General features: G+C 44.0%; 1 protein-coding gene across 3 annotated transcripts in view; it reads left to right on the plus strand.

The window, feature by feature from the left end:
• The window catches only part of CACHD1 (cache domain containing 1), a 95,051-nt gene extending 82,871 nt beyond the window's left edge, over positions 1–12,180 (plus strand). For 2 of the 3 annotated variants that reach the window (XM_027694372.1, XM_027694374.1), the window contains exons 18-27: positions 867–966; positions 1,078–1,194; positions 2,487–2,647; positions 3,665–3,751; positions 3,955–4,071; positions 5,204–5,355; positions 5,747–5,908; positions 6,945–7,022; positions 8,191–8,292; positions 10,554–12,180. In XM_027694372.1, the coding sequence (XP_027550173.1) occupies positions 867–966; positions 1,078–1,194; positions 2,487–2,647; positions 3,665–3,751; positions 3,955–4,071; positions 5,204–5,355; positions 5,747–5,908; positions 6,945–7,022; positions 8,191–8,292; positions 10,554–10,792 (1,315 nt within the window). In that variant the 3' untranslated portion in view covers positions 10,793–12,180. The remainder of the gene's footprint in view (positions 1–866; positions 967–1,077; positions 1,195–2,486; positions 2,648–3,664; positions 3,752–3,954; positions 4,072–5,203; positions 5,356–5,746; positions 5,909–6,944; positions 7,023–8,190; positions 8,293–10,553) is intronic. The other variant, XM_027694373.1, reaches the window with a different exon arrangement.
• The last annotated feature ends 9,755 nt before the right edge of the window (positions 12,181–21,935 follow it).

Raw genomic sequence — 21,935 nt, forward strand, 5'->3', positions numbered from 1 at the left:
AAAACCCCCCCAAAAAACCCAACTCTGAGTTTTCCTGACTGCTTTGTACACTTAAGGAGTCCAGATGGCTTTTAGTGCTCTCTGCTCTCCCTCCTGGCTATGGGGATCTAACACACACCACAGGAATCACAGCCTTGGAAGTCACAGGGCCAGGATCCAGCCAGATTCCCACTGTGCCGAGGATGTGGCTGCCACCACGGGAACATTTGGGAGTATCCAGTGGGGGATTTACTTTCCCTGTGTCCCTTCTGTGGCCACCAAGTCTCAGTGCTGTGGCTGTGGAAACAGGAGAGGGGGAAAACAGGGTGGATTCAACCTCCCAGCACACTGGTTTCTGGAGTGGGACACAGATCCAACATTGCTTCCCTGAGATCACACAGGAAACTAATGGGAAGAGTGAAAACAGAGAGGAAAAGTTGGGAAGGCTGAGAGTGAAGCAGGAGTGATTTATCGCCCCCTTAAATTGAATTCTGAAGCAGGAGGTCATTAAAGGGGAGTGTGAAAGCTCTGTTTAATTAGTCACATAGTAGATTAATAAACTGTTAAAGCTTTCCAAGTTCATTATGCTTCATTTCTTTCTGGATCTTCCCCAATCAGACAATGCACTGATGGGTTTTCCTTTCTGGTTTTAATCAGCTCCATTTCCAAGTGTGATGGTCCAGGCTTGCTGGAACAGTAACAGATGGAAATACCCAACACATTCTTTAGAGACACTTTGCAGTGAATTTGTTTGATGACCCTGTTCTTTGCATACATGGAAGCCTTTAAAAGTTCCTCTTCTAGCTGTAAATTCAGGATCATGTTTTATTTCACTCTGTTTCTCTGAAGGCCTCATGGGGGGCTCTCACTGTGTTCGTTGTGGGCAGGTGCTTCATCATGGAGGACAGGGGGTACCTCGTGGCACATCCCACCCTCATCGATCCCAAAGGACACGCGCCCGTGGAGCAGCAGCACATCACACACAAGGTCTGGCTCCTTTTCCTCAGTTTATTCCCATAATTTCTAATTTCTGAGCTGCAGAGCAGCTGCTGTTTGTGTCTGATTCCAAAGGCATAAAGTCCCACATTTCCCGCTTAGGAGCCTCTGGTAGCAAACGACATCCTGAACCACCCAAACTTCGTCAAGAAAAACCTCTGCAACAGCTTCAGCGACAGGACAGTTCAGAGGTTTTATAAATTCAATACCAGCTTAGTGGTAAGTGTGTTTTTCTATTTTATTTTGCTTTTGAATGTACTTTGGTTGGGTTGGGTTTCTTTTGGTGGAAACAAAGCCTTGCCAGGATCAGCAGGCGGGGCTGGGAGCCAGCCTTCCGTGTGGATTGGCCTCTGCTCCCCCTCTCCAAACACAAACCCAGCACAACTGTGCTTACGCGAGGAGCCCATTGACACACAGGGCTTATGGATGTGATCCCTGGCCAGCTGTGGTTGGTGTCTGCACAGTCTCAGCCAGCATCATGAAAATAAGGGCAGTTCTCTGTTGCTGGGTGAGGATTTTCCACTAGTAATTCAGATTTTTTTGCTTTGCATCCTCTGACTTGACCTCTGGCTTCCAGCTCTGACCAGTGTCACATCCTCCTGTGAGGTCTTTATTAACTTATCTTTTGGTTAGGCATCCAAATAAATCCATTTACTGGTGCAATGTAGGTGAGCATTCACAGGGTATCATTTATGAGTCTGAATCCTGAATGTTCTGTGGTCCCTGTGAGTTGCGTGTGAGCTTACTCTTGTGCTCAGCCACACTGAGGGGTCTAAACCAGGGTCTGTCATCCCTCACAGCACCACAGATCCACCCTGGCAAAGTCACTCAGAATTATCCCAAAGATGTTAAGCTCTGTGGGAGAAGCTGCTCTTGAAATAATGCCTTTCAGTTGTTACCAAGAGACGGTGGTGGGAAATAAGTGTCAAAAATATTTGAAAATCATGTCACATACACTGATTTTTGTCAGCTAGGCTTAAACATTTTCAGATAGGCTTAAACATTTTCCCCACACTTGAAATGCAAAGTAGGAAGTGTGTTATTGTGAAGGAAATCATGGAGGTTGGTGCAAAAACTTTAGACAGTGGCATGGAAAAAGGAATCAGGAATGAGTCTGATCCCAGCAGGACAGTGCTGGGGTGTAGTTTTTATGGCACACGTGCCAGGAAGTTTTCAGGATGTGGTGGTGGTACCTCCCTGTCACAGCAGAGCCTCCATGGAGGTCACCCAACCATGGCTGGTGCAGTGGGGACAGGTTGGCAAATGATGGGAGGGAGTGAAATGTCACCTGCTGATGCCACATCTTGTAATCTTCACAAGGAAATCATATTCCTTTCTATCTTCAGCAAAGTCTTTTCACCCAGTAGTACCTTGGAAGCAAAACTCAACAGGTTGATGAACAATTTTATGAAGGTGACACTCCCACACATTTGTGTTTCCTTGGAAGAGGGAGCGTCTTCAGCTCCCTAAACCAACGTTTTACACCATTGACACTCTTTGTTTTTCCCCAGGGTGACCTGACAAACCTTGTGCACGGCAGTCACTGCTCCAAGTACAGGCTGACGAGGATCCCAGGCACCAATGCCTTCGTGGGAATCGTCAATGAGACCTGTGACTCTCTGGCTTTCTGTGCCTGCAGCATGGTGGACAGGCTCTGCCTCAACTGCCACAGGTGAGCAGGGCATGGACAAGGAACAGGCTGGCCCAGGAATTCACTTCTTCCCTCCTCCTTGATTCACGATTTCCAAAAACTCATTTATTTTATAAGCTAAATCAGTGCAAAACTGAAGGCAAAATAAAATAGTTGCTTTGTCTGTACTCTTTGTAAGAGGCACAAGGACTTGGGGCACCTCTAATCCTTGCCAGGTTGTCAGAGTACTTAAACCAGGGTAGTTTGTTCTTGAGATCACAGAATCACAGAATACGTGAGTTGGAAGGGACCCACAAGGACCATCGAGTCCAACCCTCAGCCCTGCACAGGCCCATCCCCAAGAGTCACACCAGGTGCCCCAGAGGATCATCCAAACACTCCTGGAGCTCTGGCAGCCTTGGTGCTGTGACCACTGCCCTGGGGAGCCTGTTCAGTGCCCAACCACCCTCTGGGGGAAGAACCTTTTTCTAAGATGCAACCTAAACCTGCCCTGACACAACTTCAGGCCATTTCCTGGGGTCCTGTCCCTGGTCCCCACAGAGCAGAGATCAGTGCATGCCCCTCCTCTTCCCTTCACAAGGAATTTGGGATGTTTGGGTAGATAATGTTTAAAGACCTTGAGAAGTTCAGTGGCTCAGAGGCAGTTTCCTGTGGGCCAGGCCCTTTCTTCTGGCATATTAATGTCCATGATTTTATGTGGACTGACATAGTTTTTCATTAAGGGGATCCAGAAGATTTTGCCTACACCATCATTACATGTTTGTTGCACTGGCAAGAAGGATCCTTCCATCTAGATCTGAGGCTTGGCCAGGGATTACCTGCTTTTGGAATTCCAGGGAGTGGGTAACAGAATCAGAGGCAACTGTCATGACATTGTCCTCAGCCGCAGTGCAGAACAGAGCAATCCGTGTTCCTGGGGAAGGAGAAGGGTTACTGAACAGCCTTCTCCATGGGAACTGCTGTTCCAGAGCTGCGCCGTGGGGTTAAAATCCTGGTGCAGTGTCTGATGGGTTTTCTGTGTGTCTTCTGCCCCTGAAGGATGGAGCAGAACGAGTGTGAGTGTCCCTGTGAGTGCCCACTGGAGGTGAATGAGTGCACTGGCAACCTGACCAACGCCGAGAGCAGGTGAGAGCAGATCCCCAACCATGGACAGCAGGGACACCTTAATTAACAAATCACTGCTGTGTCCTGCTGACTTACAGGTGACACAGCATCTAACAGGCAGTACTTGTAGTATAATTAAGCAGATGATATGCAATTGGTAAAGGAGATGTTTTTACCTTTGCCTGCTTTTGTGATACATGGCTTTGCTTCTTGCCCCACTCCAGGAACCCGAGCTGTGAAGTCCATCAGGAGCCCATGACATTCACAGCCATCGACCCGAGCCTGCAGGATGCCCTCCCACAGTGTATCAACACCCAGTGCAACCAGAGGACAGAGAGTGGGTAAGCTGGCCTTCCCCATCCCTCAAACACACAGCTGTGGAAATAATCCGGTGGAAATAGCTCTTCCTTACATGTTTTAAAGAAAACAAAAAGAGAAGGTGTCCTGGTTTTAGCCAGGTAGAGTTAATTTCTCCTCAGTAGCTGTTCCAGTGCTGTGTGGATTTGGAATGAGAATGGTGTTGATAACACTCCGATGGTTTGGGTTTTGCTAAGTTGTGTTTACCCCAAGTCAAGGAACTTTTTCTTGTTTCATGCCCTACCAGTGGGAGGGGGCATAGCTGGGACAGGTGACCTGAGCTGACCACAGGGATATTCCACACCATGGAACGTCATGTCCTGGAAGGCACCGAGCTGGGTTGGGAAAGGGAGGGGTCTGGTGTCAGTCAGCAGGTGGTGAACAATTGCACTGTGCATCACCTGTTTCCTTTTTATTATCATTATTATTATTTACCATAATGATTGTATTTGACTTTATTTTCAATTATTAAACTGTTCTTATCTCAACATACAAGTTTTACTTTGATTCTCCTCCCCATTCCACTAGGGGGGAGGGTTGAGGGGGCAGGTGTGTGGGGCCTAATTTCCTTCTGAGCTTAAACCATGACAGAAGGAAATAAAAAGTATGATGCCAGAATGAGGTTCTGCTCCTGGAATTGTGTGGAGAAGTTTGAGGGCTTATTTTTGCTACTTCTGAGCAGTCTCCAGGCACCTGAGATGGCCAGAACATGTCGTGCTCTGACCAGACTTCCCAAATCCTTTCTTCCATCCTCCAAAGGCTGCAGAAAAAGGGTGGCCAGACTTCACCACACTGAGAAATGTTTTATTGGAGGAGTTACAAGGAGGAGTTCTCCCTTTGCTCAGGCTGAGTGATGGAAGAAAAAAACAAAGCAGACAGACTTGGAAGGTGCACGTTGGAGATGCAGCTTCCCTGCATAACTTCCCTTGTGATACTTGAGCATTTCCATGGAAGTTTTTTCTGGCTAAACGTTACGTACATGAGGGGTTTGGGATGATTTTGGTCTCCCTGATTTTGGTCTCCCTCTGTTTCATGATTCCCAAACAAGCTGAGCTTTGCAAACAAGAGGCATTGGACTGGAAAGTAACTGTGTCTTCTTTGGTTTCTAATGCTCAGGGATTGCTTTGGAGTGTTGGACTGCGAGTGGTGTATGGTGGACAGCGATGGGAAGACCCACCTGGACAAGTCCTACTGTGCCCCTCAGAAGGAGTGTTTTGGTGGCATTGTGGGAGCCAAGAGCCCGTACGTGGATGACTTGGGAGCAATAGGTAACTTGGCCTTTCTGAGCAGGTGCTGCCTTTAACTGCTTGTATTCCATAACATCCACTGTCAGTGCAGAACATGCTTCACATGACATTTATGTCTTAGGCCAGTGATAAATCAGATAAAAAATGCATCAAGCAGTAAAAAAGCAGCAATCAGGCCTGTTGTTGGTATTACATTTTTGAAAATACTGACGTGTAGCTACAGGTGCCTGTCTTTAGGATGTATCCTTTAGATGTACCCTCTCTGAATTTCTTCTCCTATTCCAAGTGTGTGCAGTCAATCACCCAGAAAGCCTTTCAGAGCTTCTCTAATCTTTCATGCTGTTGATTTAAACCTTTGTACAGAGCATTTATGGTGGGGGGGGGTTTCTCTGTTTTGTCCCTTTTGCTTTAGGAGATGAAGTCATCACTCTGAACATGATCAAGAGTGCCCCAGTGGGCCCAGTGGCTGGGGGCATTATGGGCTGCATCATGGTGCTTGTCCTGGCTGTGTACGCGTACCGGCACCAGATCCACCGCCGGAGCCACCAGCACATGTCCCCGCTGGCTGCCCAGGGTGAGCACTCAGGAGACACAAATAGCAGACTGGGAATTGAAAAAAACCTAACACAACAAAAACCCGTCCAAAAAGCAATCCCCAAGCTCTTCCCTTGGTTTTGGTTCAATGTTTCACCCGGTTTTATTTCACTTTTGGAGCCCTCGGAGAAGCCAGGCCTGGCCCTGAGTGCTGTGTATTGCTGCCCTCTCCTGGGTGCAACCAGACCTGCTGCTGCCCAAGGAGTGCCCAAAGCCCTCAACACACAGTTCTACTCAGGGAGATAAGTTAAGCTTCTTCCAGAGCTCAAATGCTAATCCCAGCTTCCCAACTCTCTGCCCCTTGTCACAGCAGACCCATTGCACATGTTTAGTTCTGCCCAACAGTGCTGCTTTTGGGAATGACACAGTTTTCACACCCTTTTGCTTGGTCTGTTTGCGATGTATCTTTTTTCACTTGTGTCTCCTGCTTCTGGTCTGTGTGATGCTCATGGAATAGATAGATAATCTAATAGATAGATAGATAATGGGAATCATGCATAGATAGATAAAACCACTGAAGTCTGAGAGACAAAACTGTGTTGGGAGAAGGGATACTGGTGGAAAGATAAAGATATAGAGGTGAGAACACCTCCCTGGAAGTGTCCAAGGCCAGGTTGGACGGGGCTTGGAGCATCCTGGTCAAGTGGAAGGTGTCCCTGGCTATGGCAGGGCGTTGGAAGGAGGTGATCTTTAAGGTCCCTCCCAACCTAAACCATTTTGTGATTCTAAGTGTGATCAGGGCTAATTACCTCTATATTTGATTATGCCCCAGCTCTGTTTTAAATCAGATAACTTTCTTCAGAACTTCGAAGCTGGTTCCTCTCAGGGGGAGGTGGGGTGTGGCATTCTCCTGGTATTCCCAGCCCCATCTGTATTGGAAGAAGAGCACCCCCAGCTCAGACCATCTCTTCACACACAAAGTGCTCCCACTCTGTTGCCAGGGTGACAGCTGGTAGTAAGATGATCCAAAAATTTTCTCTTAACAGTTGCATTTTTCTGTTTGTAATGGTGTGTAGAAATGTCAGTGCGTATGTCCAACCTGGAAAATGATAGGGACGAGAGGGACGATGACAGCCATGAAGACAGAGGAATCAGTAAGTACCAAACCACTGTGCTGTAAAAAAATGTTAAACTAAAGGAGGCATTTGTTTTTTAATACTCTAGAATTAAAAATGTACGAGGAAGTCCTGTGCTGAGCCACAGTAGTAATGACAGAACAGTGTTTTAACTCAAACTGTAACATCCAGTGCACCTTTAGTCTCTTGCTGAAAAATTACATTTTTCACTTTTAAAAGATTAATCTCCATTATGTGTGGAGGAGCTTTGCCCCTTACACCCCCTGGTCATGACCACTTCCAGAAATAACTCTGATCAGCTTAAAAATTGCCATTGTGACAGCACAGGACATGGAAAACTCCTCTCCTTGTTCAGCCTTGGAAAGCAGAAGCCAAGTCTGGCAAGTATGGCCAACAAACCTGGCAGTAAATCTTTGCATTGATTTTGGATGCCCAAAGTTCTTTGCCATTCAGTCAAAATGGCACTTTACATGATCCTGGTGTGCTGTAAGCTGAGCTGGTCCACCTAAACTCTAGGAGAGTTCCAGGGTCAGACCAGATTCCTCTCTTTGAGCCCTCACTAAAACAGTACTCAAGATTTGAAACTGTGTCAACACTCAAAGATGGAAAAATAAGGATTCTGAGCTTCATGGCTTGCATCTACTGCTTCTCCACGTCCCTTTTAGTTTTGTTTTGAGTCAGCTTTCAGTGCTGTCACAGGTTCTTAAGCATTGGCACAGTAATTCTCTAAATTCTGTTAATCCAAGGTGAATGAGTTTGGCTAGATCTTGATCTATTCAACATTTAAACACCACTCTTTACTCCTTCTCTGTCAGTGACCAGTGACCGGACCCCAGGGAATGACCTGAAGTTGTGTCCGGGCAGGTTTAGGTTGGATCTCAGAAAAAGGTTCTTCCCCCAGAGGGTGGTTGGGCACTGAACAGGCTCCCCAGGGCAGTGGTCACAGCACCAAGGCTGCCAGAGCTCCAGGAGCGTTTGGATGATCCTCTGGGGCACCTGGTGTGACTCTTGGGGATGGTCCTGTGCAGGGCTGAGGGTTGGACTCAATGGTCCTTATGGGTCCCTTCCAGCTCAGCAGATTCTGTGATTCTTTTAAGAAGTACTGCAGAAGAATTAGTTACAGAAAGCGTGTTCCCTGTTCAGTAAGACCCTTGGTTTACGCCTGGCTGTGTCTGTGTGTCCGCAGTCAGCAACACGCGGTTCATTGCAGCGGTGATCGAGCGCCACGCGCACAGCCCCGAGCGCCGGCGACGCTACTGGGGCCGATCCGGCACCGAGAGCGACCACGGTAAGGCCTTGGATCACTGCCCTGGCCCCACAGAAATCACTGGGGTGACCTGGGTTCCTTCAGGTGTCTGGCACATTGCAGATAAGGCAGCCAAAACTCAAACCAAACAAAAACCTTTCTGCTGTGTTGTTTCACGGTTAAACAGTTCTGACACTTGGTCTGTTCAGCCTGGGGAAGAGAAGGTTCTGTGGAGACCTCACAGCACCTTCCAGTATCTGAAAGGGCTACAGAGAAGCTAGAGAGGGAACCTTTATCAGGAACTGTAGTGACAGGACAAGGGGAATGGCTTAGATGAGATGTTAGGAAGAAATTCTTCCCCGTGAGGTTGGTGAGGCCCTGGCTCAGGTTGCCCAGAGAAGCTGTGGCTGCCCCATCCCTGGAAGTGTCCAAGGTCAGGTTGGATGGGGCTTGGAGCAACCTGGGATAGAGGAAGATGTCCCTGCCCATGGCAGGGGATTGGAACAAGATGAACTTTAAGGTCCCTTCCAACCCAAATAATTCCATGATTCTAAGATCTTCCAGCACCTTTAAGCAAATACTGATCACCATTAGGTTCAGGGAGTTTGGGTATGTCCCTGATGCCCCGAGACTAAGTCTCTTTAAATCTGGAAAGCTGTTAGAAGGGTGTAATGCTGTTGACTCATGAGGAGGCTTAACAGAAATTAAGAGGAGGGTTAGACAAGTCTGCACAGCTGTCACCTCTAGCTGGGAGCCATAGTGGCTGGGTATGTGACAGCAGACCTGTTCCAGTATTCAACAGTGGTTGCACTAATGGAATTGCTGAGGGACAGGAAATCCAAAGGCCAAAGCCTTGGAATGTGGATGAACAGATGTCTGCGAGACAGTCTTGCTGTAGGAGGAATTACCCTGGATTTGGGGCCAGATTACCTGTGCTGAGGCAGATTTGCCAGATTAATGCTCCCTTTGCTCCGTTTCTTGCAGCCCTAGGAAATCCTTCCCATCTTTTAGTCCTCCTGTCAGGGTCAGCAGGGGAACTGTCCTACCTTCATCTGAAATGTGTGCCGCTATTTTTAGTTCCTGTAATTCCATCTTCTTCAAAGGGCTGCCCAGTCTCCTTCCCCAATTCCTCCCTGCCAGTTAGAAGCCATGACTCAGAGCATGGGAAATGAGAGCCAGCTTTGGGTGCTCAGCCTGCTATTTTTAACACACTTCTTTTAGGTGTCTCCAGCTAAAAACCTGGGCAAGATGCTCAGAAGCACAGTGGTTCCTCAGTTTTTGAGAAGGATTATTTTTCTAATTAAAGCAAGATATATTTCTGTTTAAATTGCACTTGTGTTTCTCCATTTAGATACTGAGGTGGATTTGTTTGTACTGCAGGCTGGAAATAGCTGGTTTCAGTGATAAATCCAAATCTCCCAGTAACTTGAAGCACCTGTTTCAAAGGAAAGCGACCTGTTAGGAAACAGTTTCCTAGCTGAGCCTGCAAGGGTTAGCTGTTAACTGTCTTTCCAGTGACATCATTTCCTTAGGATATTCCAGGGAATGGATGTCTCACCACTCCTGATCTGTTTCTTTTAACTTTTTAGACTCCAGTAGCAGATATTTTAGCCAAAAGAGAACCCTGAGTTAATTGCACCAGGTGCATGAGTTCAGTGGGAAGTGTCAGTACAGTTTGGCTTAATGGACTTGCTGTTTGAAACCCTTCCCAGGAGGATTCCATAGATTTCCTTAAGTATGGAAAGCTCCCCAGCATTAAACACACGTGCTTGGATTTTGCCAACAGACCCTCACAGGTGAAAGGTGCTCTCATCCTTTTAAGAATTAAATACTAAGATTATAAAACACAATGATGTGAAGAGATTCTGCTGCTTCCAGATACAGTAACTGGTAATCCAGGAAAGGTGTAGATCCTAGGAACAGAAGTATGTGGGAGTGGATCCCACTTATTTCTTGTCTGTTTAAAAATCCAGGTAATATCTAACAGATTTTTTTGGGGTGGTATCTTATGTTTTGGTTTTGAAATTGGTGCCAACAATTCTGCTGTAACAAACTGCTGAACACATGGTTCTTGTTACTGTTTGGGGTAGAACAGACCCAAAGTTTATAACCAAAGATGGCGGCAGGGAAAGGCACCCATTATAAACTTACAGGAGGGGAAGGTTTTGGTTTTGTTTTTCTCTTTATTAAGGAAAGTTTTATTCTCTCTGTAAAGCACTCTGTGTCTGGTTCCATGAAGGGTGCAGCAGTCAGACCTTTTAGTCTTGCTTTTAACCCTCCGTGCTGCTGATTCGTTTCCTTAGGCTACAGCACGATGAGCCCTCAGGAGGACAGTGAGAACCCTCCATGCAACAACGACCCGCTGTCGGCCGGCGTTGACGTCGGGAACCACGACGAAGACCTGGACCTGGACACCCCCCCTCAGACAGCCGCCCTGCTGAGCCACAAGTTCCACCACTACCGGTTGCACCACCCAACCCTCCACCACAGCCACCACCTGCAGGCTGCGGTCACGGTACACACTGTGGATGCCGAATGCTGATGGCCGACGGCGCGAGGGACAGGACCGCTGAGCAGCTCAGGGGCTGTACTGCTCCCCTGGGACAACTTCACTGACTTCCCCAGTAAACTTAGGCATCAAAGCTTTACATTTTTATAAATGTAAGGTTGGCTCTGAACTGGAGACGTGCTTGATGAATGGACCTGCCAAAACATTGAATGGAATGGAGCAGGAGGCACGTTAGACCTCCAGGAGCGGGGCCGTGAGTTTATACAGCAGCTGGAGCTTTGTGCTGAGCCAAGAGGAGAGAGAGAGTGCTTAAAAGAGCCAGAGATGATTTGGTTTCCTTAACTGGAAGAGCAGAAATCTGTGCAGCTGAAGGCTACAGAAGTGCCAGACAGAGCGGGGGGAGGGCTGTTGGTTTCTCTGCGCGTGGAAAGTTCCCTGCTCCGACATTGCTGTATGGAACCTGGGACAATGCATCTCAAGATTTTTAAGTAAAGGATTATTTTTCTACTATTTATTGAACTTCAAACTTTGGGGGGAGGGAGGGGAGAAAACATGTTAGCAATTCTCAACAAGCACCACATGCATCCTGTGATGGTGAAGTGGTTCTTCTAAAGGAGACACATCTGTTCCTTATTAGCTGATGTTCATCCAGTGCCCCACTCTGCAATGGGAAAATGAAGAAGTCCTTTCTGACTCGGTGTTTACATTAGGAATGCTTTCTTTTCCACAATGGTTTTCTGTAAATATTCCAACCTGATTCTTATTACAGTATTGTCTTCCGATTCGCAGAGGAGAAATCCTGTACTGTGTTACTAAAATTCTGAGAGTTCTGCCCATAAACCTCTCCAGCTTTACCTCTTTGATCATCCTTAAAGGATTCCTGTGTGGAAGTAATAAAGAATTTATTTAGCATTAGTTGCCAGATAATCCCAGATGGAATCTGTGCCATTCTCCTGTTTCTTTAGGACACTGTTGAGACCAGAAGTAGGGATAAACCAGTGTTTTGTAAAACTTGGGTTACTGTGGAAGAAATCTTGAAATCATCATGAGAAGCTGCTGCTGCTGCTGTTTGTCTGGAATTTTAACATTGCTTGGTAATTCAAACAAAGATTAATCAATGTCTACAACACAGGGCATCGTAACTATGAATTAGTTTGAAATCAGTGTTGTATTTTAGATTCACATTTTGTGATTATGAGGATATAAAAACACTCTTGCACTGTGCATATGATAAACATCCATTTATATGTAGGGTTTTTTTAAAAATCACTTGTTTTAATTAATATGGTACTTAATACTGTATTATGTAAAAATTGGTTCTTAAACAGTACAGTAAAATAACTATATGTGTGATACCAGGATACCCCTTTATACTATGTATAAAATTAAAATCTCTAGTGAAATAAACTGTATATAAAGTATAGATCTGTGAATAGTGGCTACATGGAAATGATTCTGTCTCAGTTTCCTTTTCTGGCTGAAAAAGTGCTGTAACAGGACTGAAAATTCACTCAGGTTCCTCTACTTTTACCAACAGCCTTGAGAGATCTAATCTTTACATATAAATGACAATATTGATGTAAGTTTTAAAGCCTTTTTTTTTTAGCTTGTCATTATTTGGGAATCGAACATTTCTGGAAGTGGTCAGCCACTGCACAGGCTCACCAAAGCCAAGAATTTCAGGGTTTTCTTTTCTTATCTGCTCCTGAAAACGCCGTGGCTCTGGATTTGCCATTCTGTGTTTGTGTAGGATTAGATGAAGGCTTTTTGCTGACCAGGCAGCTGCAGAAATCTATTGAGCTCTGCTTTGTGCTCTCAGAGCTCTGCATCTGATGCCCTGTGTGTCAGTCTCTAGACCTAGCTTGCTAGAATTTCTAATTTTATGTCCAAAATCATCCTGGATGGTGGATAGTGAACAAATTGGCTGTTTTGTCAGGTTTGCCTTCAGAAGAAAATGCATGATTTTAATCTTGCTGCTAGACAAAGAACAACAAACACAGCCAGGATGCAGAATGTTTAAGCATGAAGGGAAAATTGCTTTCAGCATAGAAACTGTTCACCTCTGAGTTTTAATAAGAGTTTGAGTGAAACATCAAAGAAGATGCTTTGTGGATTCTTTTTGTCCTGTAGAACTCATAAAGTTGTTCTCACTAAAATTCAGGCATAAATCAGGGAAGTTCTAGCAAGGACATTATTTGTTCGGCTCTGTGAACCACAGGAGGTGGAATTCAGCCCAAAGCTGTTCCCACACCACAGAAGTGTCTGTGGCAGGTGAAGCCCAATTTAAGTTATATTTTGCCCATCTACAGACAGATGAAGGAGTTTCACTCTGCAGGTGAAGTTCTTGAGCTTAAGTATTTGCTCCCCAGTTGCAATTTATGTCATGCACAGAAAATACAAACTGAGAGAAAGAAGAACACACCTTTGGCTTGGTCTGTTCCGTTGCTGGTGTTGATTCCAACCAGGTAAGTCTGTGGAGCACATTCATAGTGAGAAGCAGGTCATTAAGTCCAGCTCTAATTAAACTGCACTGTTAAATGTGTATGTACAACCTGTGTTTGTTCATCCACACTGGCATATTCTCTGCTATGTTTTCTAGTGGGACAAATAATTTTTGACCGAAATGTATCAGAAATATTATCAATAAGGATGGACTTGGTGATCCTTGTGGGTCCCTTCCAACTCAGAATATTCTGTGACTCTGTACATTGGAAAATGGCATAATATTAATTACTTTAGCTACAATACTGTATCAGTGGAGATATTTTTTGGTGGTTCTTCACATTCCATGCCAGCAGAAGGTGCTTGCAGGGTTCTGTTGCAGCTCTGCCAGAAATGCAGCAGGTTGCAGAACCTCTTGGAAGTCACAGCAATAAATCCCCCCTTGCTTTTCCCTTAAAAGCTTTTCTGGAGCTGCTCCTTGCTGCTCTTTGGTCACTTTTCCTCTAGGACATACAAACTTGATCTGAGGGGTCTGACAACTCTGCTTAAACTTGAAGGTCATGAGAAGAGCCAAAGCTCTTGCTGTTAAAGAGTAATTACAGGGAAAACTGATTTAGAGGTGTGCCAAATCCCAGCTCCAAATGCTGACAGCTGACCTTGTCCCAGCAGGAATAAATGGAATGCTGGGAAATATATGATTGTTCATTTAAACCAAAACCTGATAATGGGTGTAATTAGTGTTATAAGAAGCTGCATGATAGCTCTTCATTTTTATTGCCTGTGTTGCTGCCATGGCCTTCCCTCCCCATCATTATTTTACTGTGTTGACTGAGGAGCAAGATCATAAAACAAGCAGTTAAACCCTGAATCCTCCTTCCCTATAACTGTTCAGATTTTATAACCATTAATTTTCCACTTATTTCATTTTTGCAGCATAGTTGTATTAATTTCCTGTAGATTTTCTCTCATTCTTGTTGAAAAAAAGGTTCTTTTGAAATGAAAACAAGAATTGCCTTTGATTTGTGTTCATTAATGTTAAATTGACTCGATGCTTTCAGTATTTGAGCACTGAAAGTGTATTGATTTTTCCCATATCCAAGTAACCTGCTGCCTGCCCATGGAGACGCCGTTTATATGGGCAGAATACATTGCTTGGAAATGGATTGAGAGGATTTGATCATTTGAGATGATTTTTATTTGTTTATGCCCTTGCCTGGATAAAAAGTGTGATTTGGAAAGATGAGTCTGTTACAAATTGCCTATGAACATTTTATAAGGCCACTTAAGCCATGAAATATTATCTTTACCCTTGCCCTTGGCAAGGAGAGAGAAGATGGATGAGAATTCAGGAGAGGTTCACATGCAGTAAGAGTTGTGACTATAACTGGTCAAAAGGAGATCTCGGGCTTTCAAAGGCTTTATTCTGTAAAGTGACCCAGAAATGGGGATGAGGAGAGAAAGTGCATTTGTCGGAGGACAAATTATGAGAGTAAACTGGCAGCAAATATGGAAAAGGGAGAAAAAAATAGGATGCGAAAGTCCTGGATCAAGTTAAGAGAGTGCAGGTAATCCAATAGGCTGTTTGCAAGTGCAAAGATTAATTTGCAGTGTTCATAGCTCTTGGCTACCCATTTAATTTGTTTTTAAAAGAGAATTCCAGCTATGGCTGTGATTTTCAAAGGAGCCTGCACTGGGCTGTCAGTGATGTTTGGAATATTAATTCCCACAGCAGTTAACTCGGTAACTGTTGCATTGTTTTGCTGTACAAACCCCCCTTTGCCAGGCACCCAAACTGTGAGAAGGGCACATAAGTGCCATGGAATATTTCATATTCCTTATTTGCAGCCCTCTGGCGTGATGAGAGGTAATTATTTTCTCTGCTTTGTGCTTGAACTGAGTCACGGAAGGACCTTGGCCCAGAAGGGCTGGTGTTCCTGAAGCCAAGGCTGCAGTGGAATTTCGACACTCAAGTCCAAGAGTGAAGTCCTCCAAGCCCTGCCTCGTTAGTGAGGTGCCAAACACAACTGCTGTGAGTGCCAGAGCCTGCGCAGAACTAGTTCCACCTCGGGAGAAGAGCCCCATGGAACAGTGGATACCACTTTGGCTTGAGCAGAACAGAAGCAGGAATTTGATGGCAGAAGTGGAACGTCTTAGATCTGGAAGTTTCCGCCTTCAGCTCAGAGTGGCCTCATCTAAATGCTGTGGGAAAATTCACTGTTATCCCTGGGCTGGTTTCCTTGGTGGCAGCAGTGGATGGGATCACTCTGGGAACTGGGAGCCATCGGGAACAATCCTGATTGGCTCTGGTTTATTGTCAATTTTTATAGCTGACACTGGCAATTGCACCAGGTTCCTGGAGCAAGTGCTCTCCGCTGTGATTGTCTCTGATGGAACAACAGGATTGATAGCAGGGAAGAGAAACTGTTCACCAAAAAGCCAGGGCAGGAACCTTATACCTCACCCCTCACGTGGCAGGAGTGCAACATCTGCTCCACGGACAAAGGGAACAACCTTGGCCTCCAAAACTGTTGAGGCAGGGGTTTTCATCAGCAGTTTGCATGAAAAAAGGTATAGAATCACAGGATATGCTGAGTTGGAAGGGACCTACACAGATCATCAAGTCCAACCCTCAGCCCTGCACAGGACCATCCCCAAGAGTCACACCAGGTGCCCCAGAGGATCATCCAAACGCTCCTGGAGCTCTGGCAGCCTTGGTGCTGTGACCACTGCCCTGGGGAGCCTGTTCAGTGCCCAACCACCCTCTGGGGGAAGAACCTTTTTCTGAGATGCAACCTAAACCTGCCCTGACACAACTTCAGGCCATTCCCTGGGGTCCTGTCACTGGTCCCCACAGAGAACGCAGAAAACGGTTTGCCACATTCTTATAAAACTGATGGTCTGTCTCTCCTCTAAACCCAGGCACTGTTGCACCACTTGAACAACTGGCTCAGACTGCCAAGTATTTCCAGTTTGGCCAGCACTGATGGATTTTGCTAATTTTAAAACTCTTCCACTGCACTCAGAGGTAATGAAACCAGGCAGACACCCCAAGATTAGCTGGCACTGAGAACAGGAAACTGGGAATACAGTCAAATAGTTTTAATACACTTATTTTCACTTTTCCAACATTCTGACACTTCAATTCCTTTGCTCCCAATATCAGTTCTCTTGACATAATGTATGCAAATCACATGCAACTGGGTGAGTCTAAAGGTTGAGTAATTAAACAGCATTATCTAATTGCTGCAAATAATAATAACCTTGTTAAATGTGTTTATTTCCATTGCAGCAGAACCAAGGAAATCTCCAAAAACAAGGCAAAATGGGTTGCTGCCGTAACCTCAGCTAGGGAACCTGGAAAACAGGAAGGGGATGGATTTATTTTGCTCCCATGTACATGGAGAAGTCAGACACTTCAGTGAGTGTGTTTATGGCAAAAAGGCATATTGGATGACAGTCTCTATGGAAACCTTTTTATAACTGAATGGCAGAACATTTGAAAATCTCATAAATTTTTTGGGAAGGTTTCACTTGCGTTCCCTCCTTTAGGCCAGTTTTCCATATTTAACAAGTTTTTCCGTATTTAATAGGTTACAGCATTTTTAAGGACAAAATATTGTGGGGGTGTTTGAAATTCCAACCTCTGCTGGCAGGGATAAATCATGGACTGGTTTATCTTATCCAAACTAATTGCTGCTCACTCCCAGGACATCCCAGCTACTCAGTTTTCACAGCAAATTTTCTCCGTTTATAATTAGTCAGATCCAAGGAGTTGCAAATGAGATAGTAATTGAGATGTATTTATTTACCCTAAGGAATGGTTTAACCCATTATTATAATTTCCCTATATTTTAATGTGAAATGATTTTACAACTCCCAGGGAACTATCACTATCAGTTTCCATTTCCTAGAAAATTGGCCCTTTTAGGGAATCTGAGACAGAATGGTTTGAAACTACCCTTTGCAGCACATTATTGGGCTGGCCAATAAAAATACTCTGGCAATTTTGCTATTTCAAAAAAAATTAAAATATTCCTTGGATTTCTGGCAAAAGCAAGTACAGCCCCAACATTCCTACCCAAAGTGCACTTTGTGCCAGTAAGTTATGACTAAATTTGAAGTTGAATGAAGAAAAATAAAGCCTATGAGGGAAAAATGGTGATTTAAAGCAGGGAGAGCATTGATTTAGGAGAAAGAACCCAGAGGTTCCCCTGGGCCATTCATTGAAGAGAACTGTACTTAAAATATTTGTTTGATCTCCTTTTCCTTTGTTCTCAGTTGTTATTCAAGAATTTGGCTTCGATTTGTGGTGGTTTGTTTTAATATTTACTCCTATTTTGCTGCCTTTAAATACAACCACACAGATTTGCTAATGATGCATTAGGCAACAAAGGTCATAAATTGTACTGCAAAGACCACGAGTCCCAAAATAGCCCATTACGGTATGGCCCAGTGTAATGATTTCCTTGGAATAGTTACTCACTTTGCAAGTTATAGCTCTTACCTCCTTCATCTCTTTATTATTTACTCACAGACCACTGAGTTACAGGATGGAACCTGAGGAGAAGTTCCCAACCAGGCTGTTCCTGAGATAATCCATCATTCCTAACACTTAGGAGCAGTGTTATGGTGAATTAAAAGCCATCAGGTTCCACTTAAAAAGAAAATGTTTGGCTCTGGGCACAGTCACTTGAAGTGGTTTTGTGCCTGTATGGAGGAAAGTTGCAGAAGTAAAGAAGCATCCCATGTTTGGGCATGTTACTGCACTATGGAATGGTGCACTGAGATGCCAAATGTATTGAAATTTGTTGGGAAAATGGGCAAAGGAACTTGTTTTGGCACCTCTGGTGTATGCATTTGTGAGATGACTGAGCATCTGGAGGATCATCACCCAACTAATTACTGGTGTTGACAGTTGAATCTACATCTGTTGGGTTCAAAATTTCAGTGTCTTAATGAAACAAAAGGAGCAGCTGGAGCAGGAAACAGTGGGCACAGTATAAAGAGAATGGGATTGTTTATGTTTTGTTGACATGAAGTGGTGCTGGTAATCCATGATTTTTATGGAATATACAGCAACCGATCATACCCTCACTGCAGGAAACACCAATCCATGTGGTTTCAGGTTATATAAAATAGTTTAATTTCTCTTTCATATAAGCAATCACCTAAAGAGCCCACAGATACATTCCCCGTATCTCTAATACCTGGGAACATCAGGTTGGGTCTTAGATCCAGCAGATGTTCTCAATTTCTGCCTTTTATTTTATCTGTACAGATCTGAACTTGTTTGTACTTTTGAAGACAGAATCATAGAATCCCAGATTGGTTTGAGTTGGGAGAGTCCTTAAAGCTCATCTTGTTCCACCCCCTGCCATGGGCAGGGACATCTTCCACTAGACCAACCTGGACAACGATGCTTGACTGCACCTTTAATTCCAAAAGAACATTTGTGACACAACTCTAACATACTCATTCCATTAAAACTTTTATATATATATATATGTATATATATATATATATATGGCTTTTATGACTTCAAGGCTGCAGAAGCAGGAGGAAATTAATCTTCAGCTTAGTAGAGCTGCAAGAGCAACTGCTGTGGATGGGTATGTTACTCTTAATTAACAAGGAATTTAGTGAATTGAATTAAATTAAATTAAATTACTATAAAGTGGCTTATCTGTGTAACAGCATCAGGTCAGTAGCACAACTAAAGTTACACTTGCTGTTCTGCTGGACTGTTCTGCTATTTTTTTAATAGTGGTTTTTTGCTTTTGCTCTCTCCAGGTACAGCTCTTTTTTTTGGAGACCTGCATTTCATCCTAAGTCTCACCATCTCAGCATCTTCCTGAAGGTGTTTCCCACTCCTGCAGGTGTAGCAGCACATGGGTGTGTGAGAGGTTCCCTAACCTGTGTCAGTTCTCACTGCATGGGTTAGCAAGGACTCTTAATTAATACTTTGACCTACCAAATACAATCTTTTTAAGTATATTTCTCTAAGCAAGAAAAAATTACATTTCTTTGAGTATATTCTTATTTTCTATAGTTTCTCTGGAACTATTTACAAATCATATTGCACGAGTTTTATTTTTGCCATTAATATCAAACTATTCATTTCTGAACTACTTTTTTTAGCAATACACTTTATCTTTGCTGACTTTCATTTAGGACCTGCAGCCCATAAAAAAAAGACCAAAAAAGGCAGCTTTTGAGAGAGTAATTGCTGTGGGTAGGATTAATGATCAGTGGTGTACAGGTGAAGCAGTGTCCACCTTGAAACTGGAAAAATTAATGGTAAAATTAATTATTCTGCTTTAATTCCTTCATTAGCTTCACTAAATTTGATGATGTTTGAGTAGATCCATGATTTGCACTGGAATAGCTTAGTCTGATTAATATTTTCGAGGAGACAGTTACATGCTTCAGTATTTCTAGGAGAGGAGTATTCCTTTTTCATGATCCCAGAATAATTTACATCACATAATTGATGATAAGCTTCAGACAGGTTTTGAGGAGACAGTTTATAGCATCTCTACTTCAATTTCATTGCCTGACCTGAAAATCAGTTTGTAAAGTAACTAGCAGGTATTTCATAGTTTTAAAATGCGTATCTTCACCTGAAATTTTTAAAAATAGCAGGTATATACATATTTTTCAGTCACATTTCTCAAAGAATGGTGACCTATAAAAATCTTGGTTTTCTAAAAATACAAAATTATCTTTATATCAGATCTCACACTAATAATTTGTGATTATAACTTTTCCTGGTTTTGGTTTAATTTTGAAGGTGAAGCTGATATTGTTCAGGACAGGCTGAATTAAGCAGTTTTCAAATTCTCCTGTGACAAACACAGGAACTCTTTACAAATGTCCTGCACACCTCCGATTTCCAAAAGTTCATTAAAAAGAATGCAAATTCAGGGACATAACCTGTTAAAAAAATCATGGAAAAGGAATCCCTTGAATAGGAGCTTGTCAGCTGACAATTTTTTTAATAATACACCAAAAAGTACTTTGATTATTGTTTGCTCAATAGTTTTAAATTAATTTTAGAAGTAATGAAGGTCCAAGATACTTTGTAGTCTTAACTTGCTTTGTTTTGGGCTAAAGCAATTTCTAAAACCATTTATTTGGCGGAGTTTTTTAATCTGCAACTGATAATCATGTCTTTGAAATGGCACTTTAAACCTAATCAAGAATTATCCTTCGGAATTAGATTTTCGTGATAAGAACTTAGTCACATACACTCAATTTAACTCCAAGTTTTTTTCCAATTTCCTTTTTCAGACATTATTTTTCAGGTTTGGATTCTCTTTTGCCTGTTCTTTGTGGTCAGCCTCATGTCTAAAAATGGATACAAGTATTTAAATTATTTTTTATTCCTTTATAGCAATGATGACAACGTTAAGAGCTAAATTTACTGTGTTTTAAATGACAAACGAGTAACTGTGCTAAAGGAGAAATGGATTTTCCAACAGAACAACCTATTTTATTTTTTAAAGGGAGTGCTGACTAACATACTGAAATGTTTCTACAGACATAGATGGGAAAACTTATTTTATAGTGATTCCCAGAAATATTGCCCTTTTCTTGGGACATTGGGCTCCTTTTCATCACAGGTCACAGCCCTGTGCCTGCCCAGCCAGCAGGACGTGGGGCTGCGCCACAGGAGGGAGACTTGGGCCACCAGGTGTTGGTTTACTCATTTTGATGGATTTTAATTAGTTTGGTACATTTCTGATGAAGAATAAAATTAGGACATGATCATCTTGGGCAACTGTGCCTCCTGACCTCTGATGGAGCACTTGGGTTCATTTGGGATTAGAAGTTGGACTAGATCTCAGAGGTCTTCTCCAACCTAACTGATTTTGTAGGATCTGCTCAATTTTGTTGTAAATCCATATTTCAGTCCTTCAGGTGGATCAGTACCTAAGGAAGGTGTCAGTGATGGGGATTTGGGGAACAGTTCCTGCTGGGTGAGGTGACCCAGGTCAAGCCTCAGTGAAGGAGAGGGACAGTGCCCTGGTCTTGGCCTCCATCAGGATTGATCTTAGGGCAATTCCCCTCATAACAGAGCCCCAAAATTCCTCCAGAGCACTCGAGTTGCTCCCTAAAATCCATCTGAATATGTGTTACTGTGGTGGTGGAATGAAGAGAAGGTCCAGGTGGACAACCAGCTGCCCCTGAGCCAGCAGTGTGTCCTGGGGGCCAAGGAGGGCAACAGAATACTGGAGCGCATTAGGAAGAGCATTGCCAGCAGGTCAGGGAGGGGATCCTGCCCTCTGCTCAGCGCTGTGAGGCACATCTGGAGTGCTGTGTCCAGTTCTGGGCTCCTCAGGACAGCGGGGATGTGGAGCTCCTGGAGCAGATCCGGTGGAGGCTACGGAGATGAAGGGACTGGAGCATGTCTGTGACAAGGAAAGGCTGAGGGAGCTGGGGCTGTTCAGCTTCGAGAGGTGACACTGAGAGGGGACCTCATTAATGTGTATAAATATCTAAAGGGAGGTGTCAGAAGATGGACCAGGCTCTGTTCAGTGGAGCCCAGCAACAGGACAAGAGGCAGGAACTTGATGCCCAGGAAGTTCCACCTGGACATGAGGAAGAACTTCTTTGCTGTGCAGTGACTGAGCACCGAACAAACAGTCCAGAGAGGGTGTGGAGTCTCCCTCAGTGGAGATATTCCAGAACCCTCTGGACACAGTCCTGTGCCATGTGCTCTGGGATGACCCTG

This window comes from Neopelma chrysocephalum, unplaced genomic scaffold (assembly GCF_003984885.1).
Source record: "Neopelma chrysocephalum unplaced genomic scaffold, ASM398488v2 Primary Assembly neopelma1_97, whole genome shotgun sequence".
NCBI classification, from domain to species: domain Eukaryota; kingdom Metazoa; phylum Chordata; class Aves; order Passeriformes; family Pipridae; genus Neopelma; species Neopelma chrysocephalum.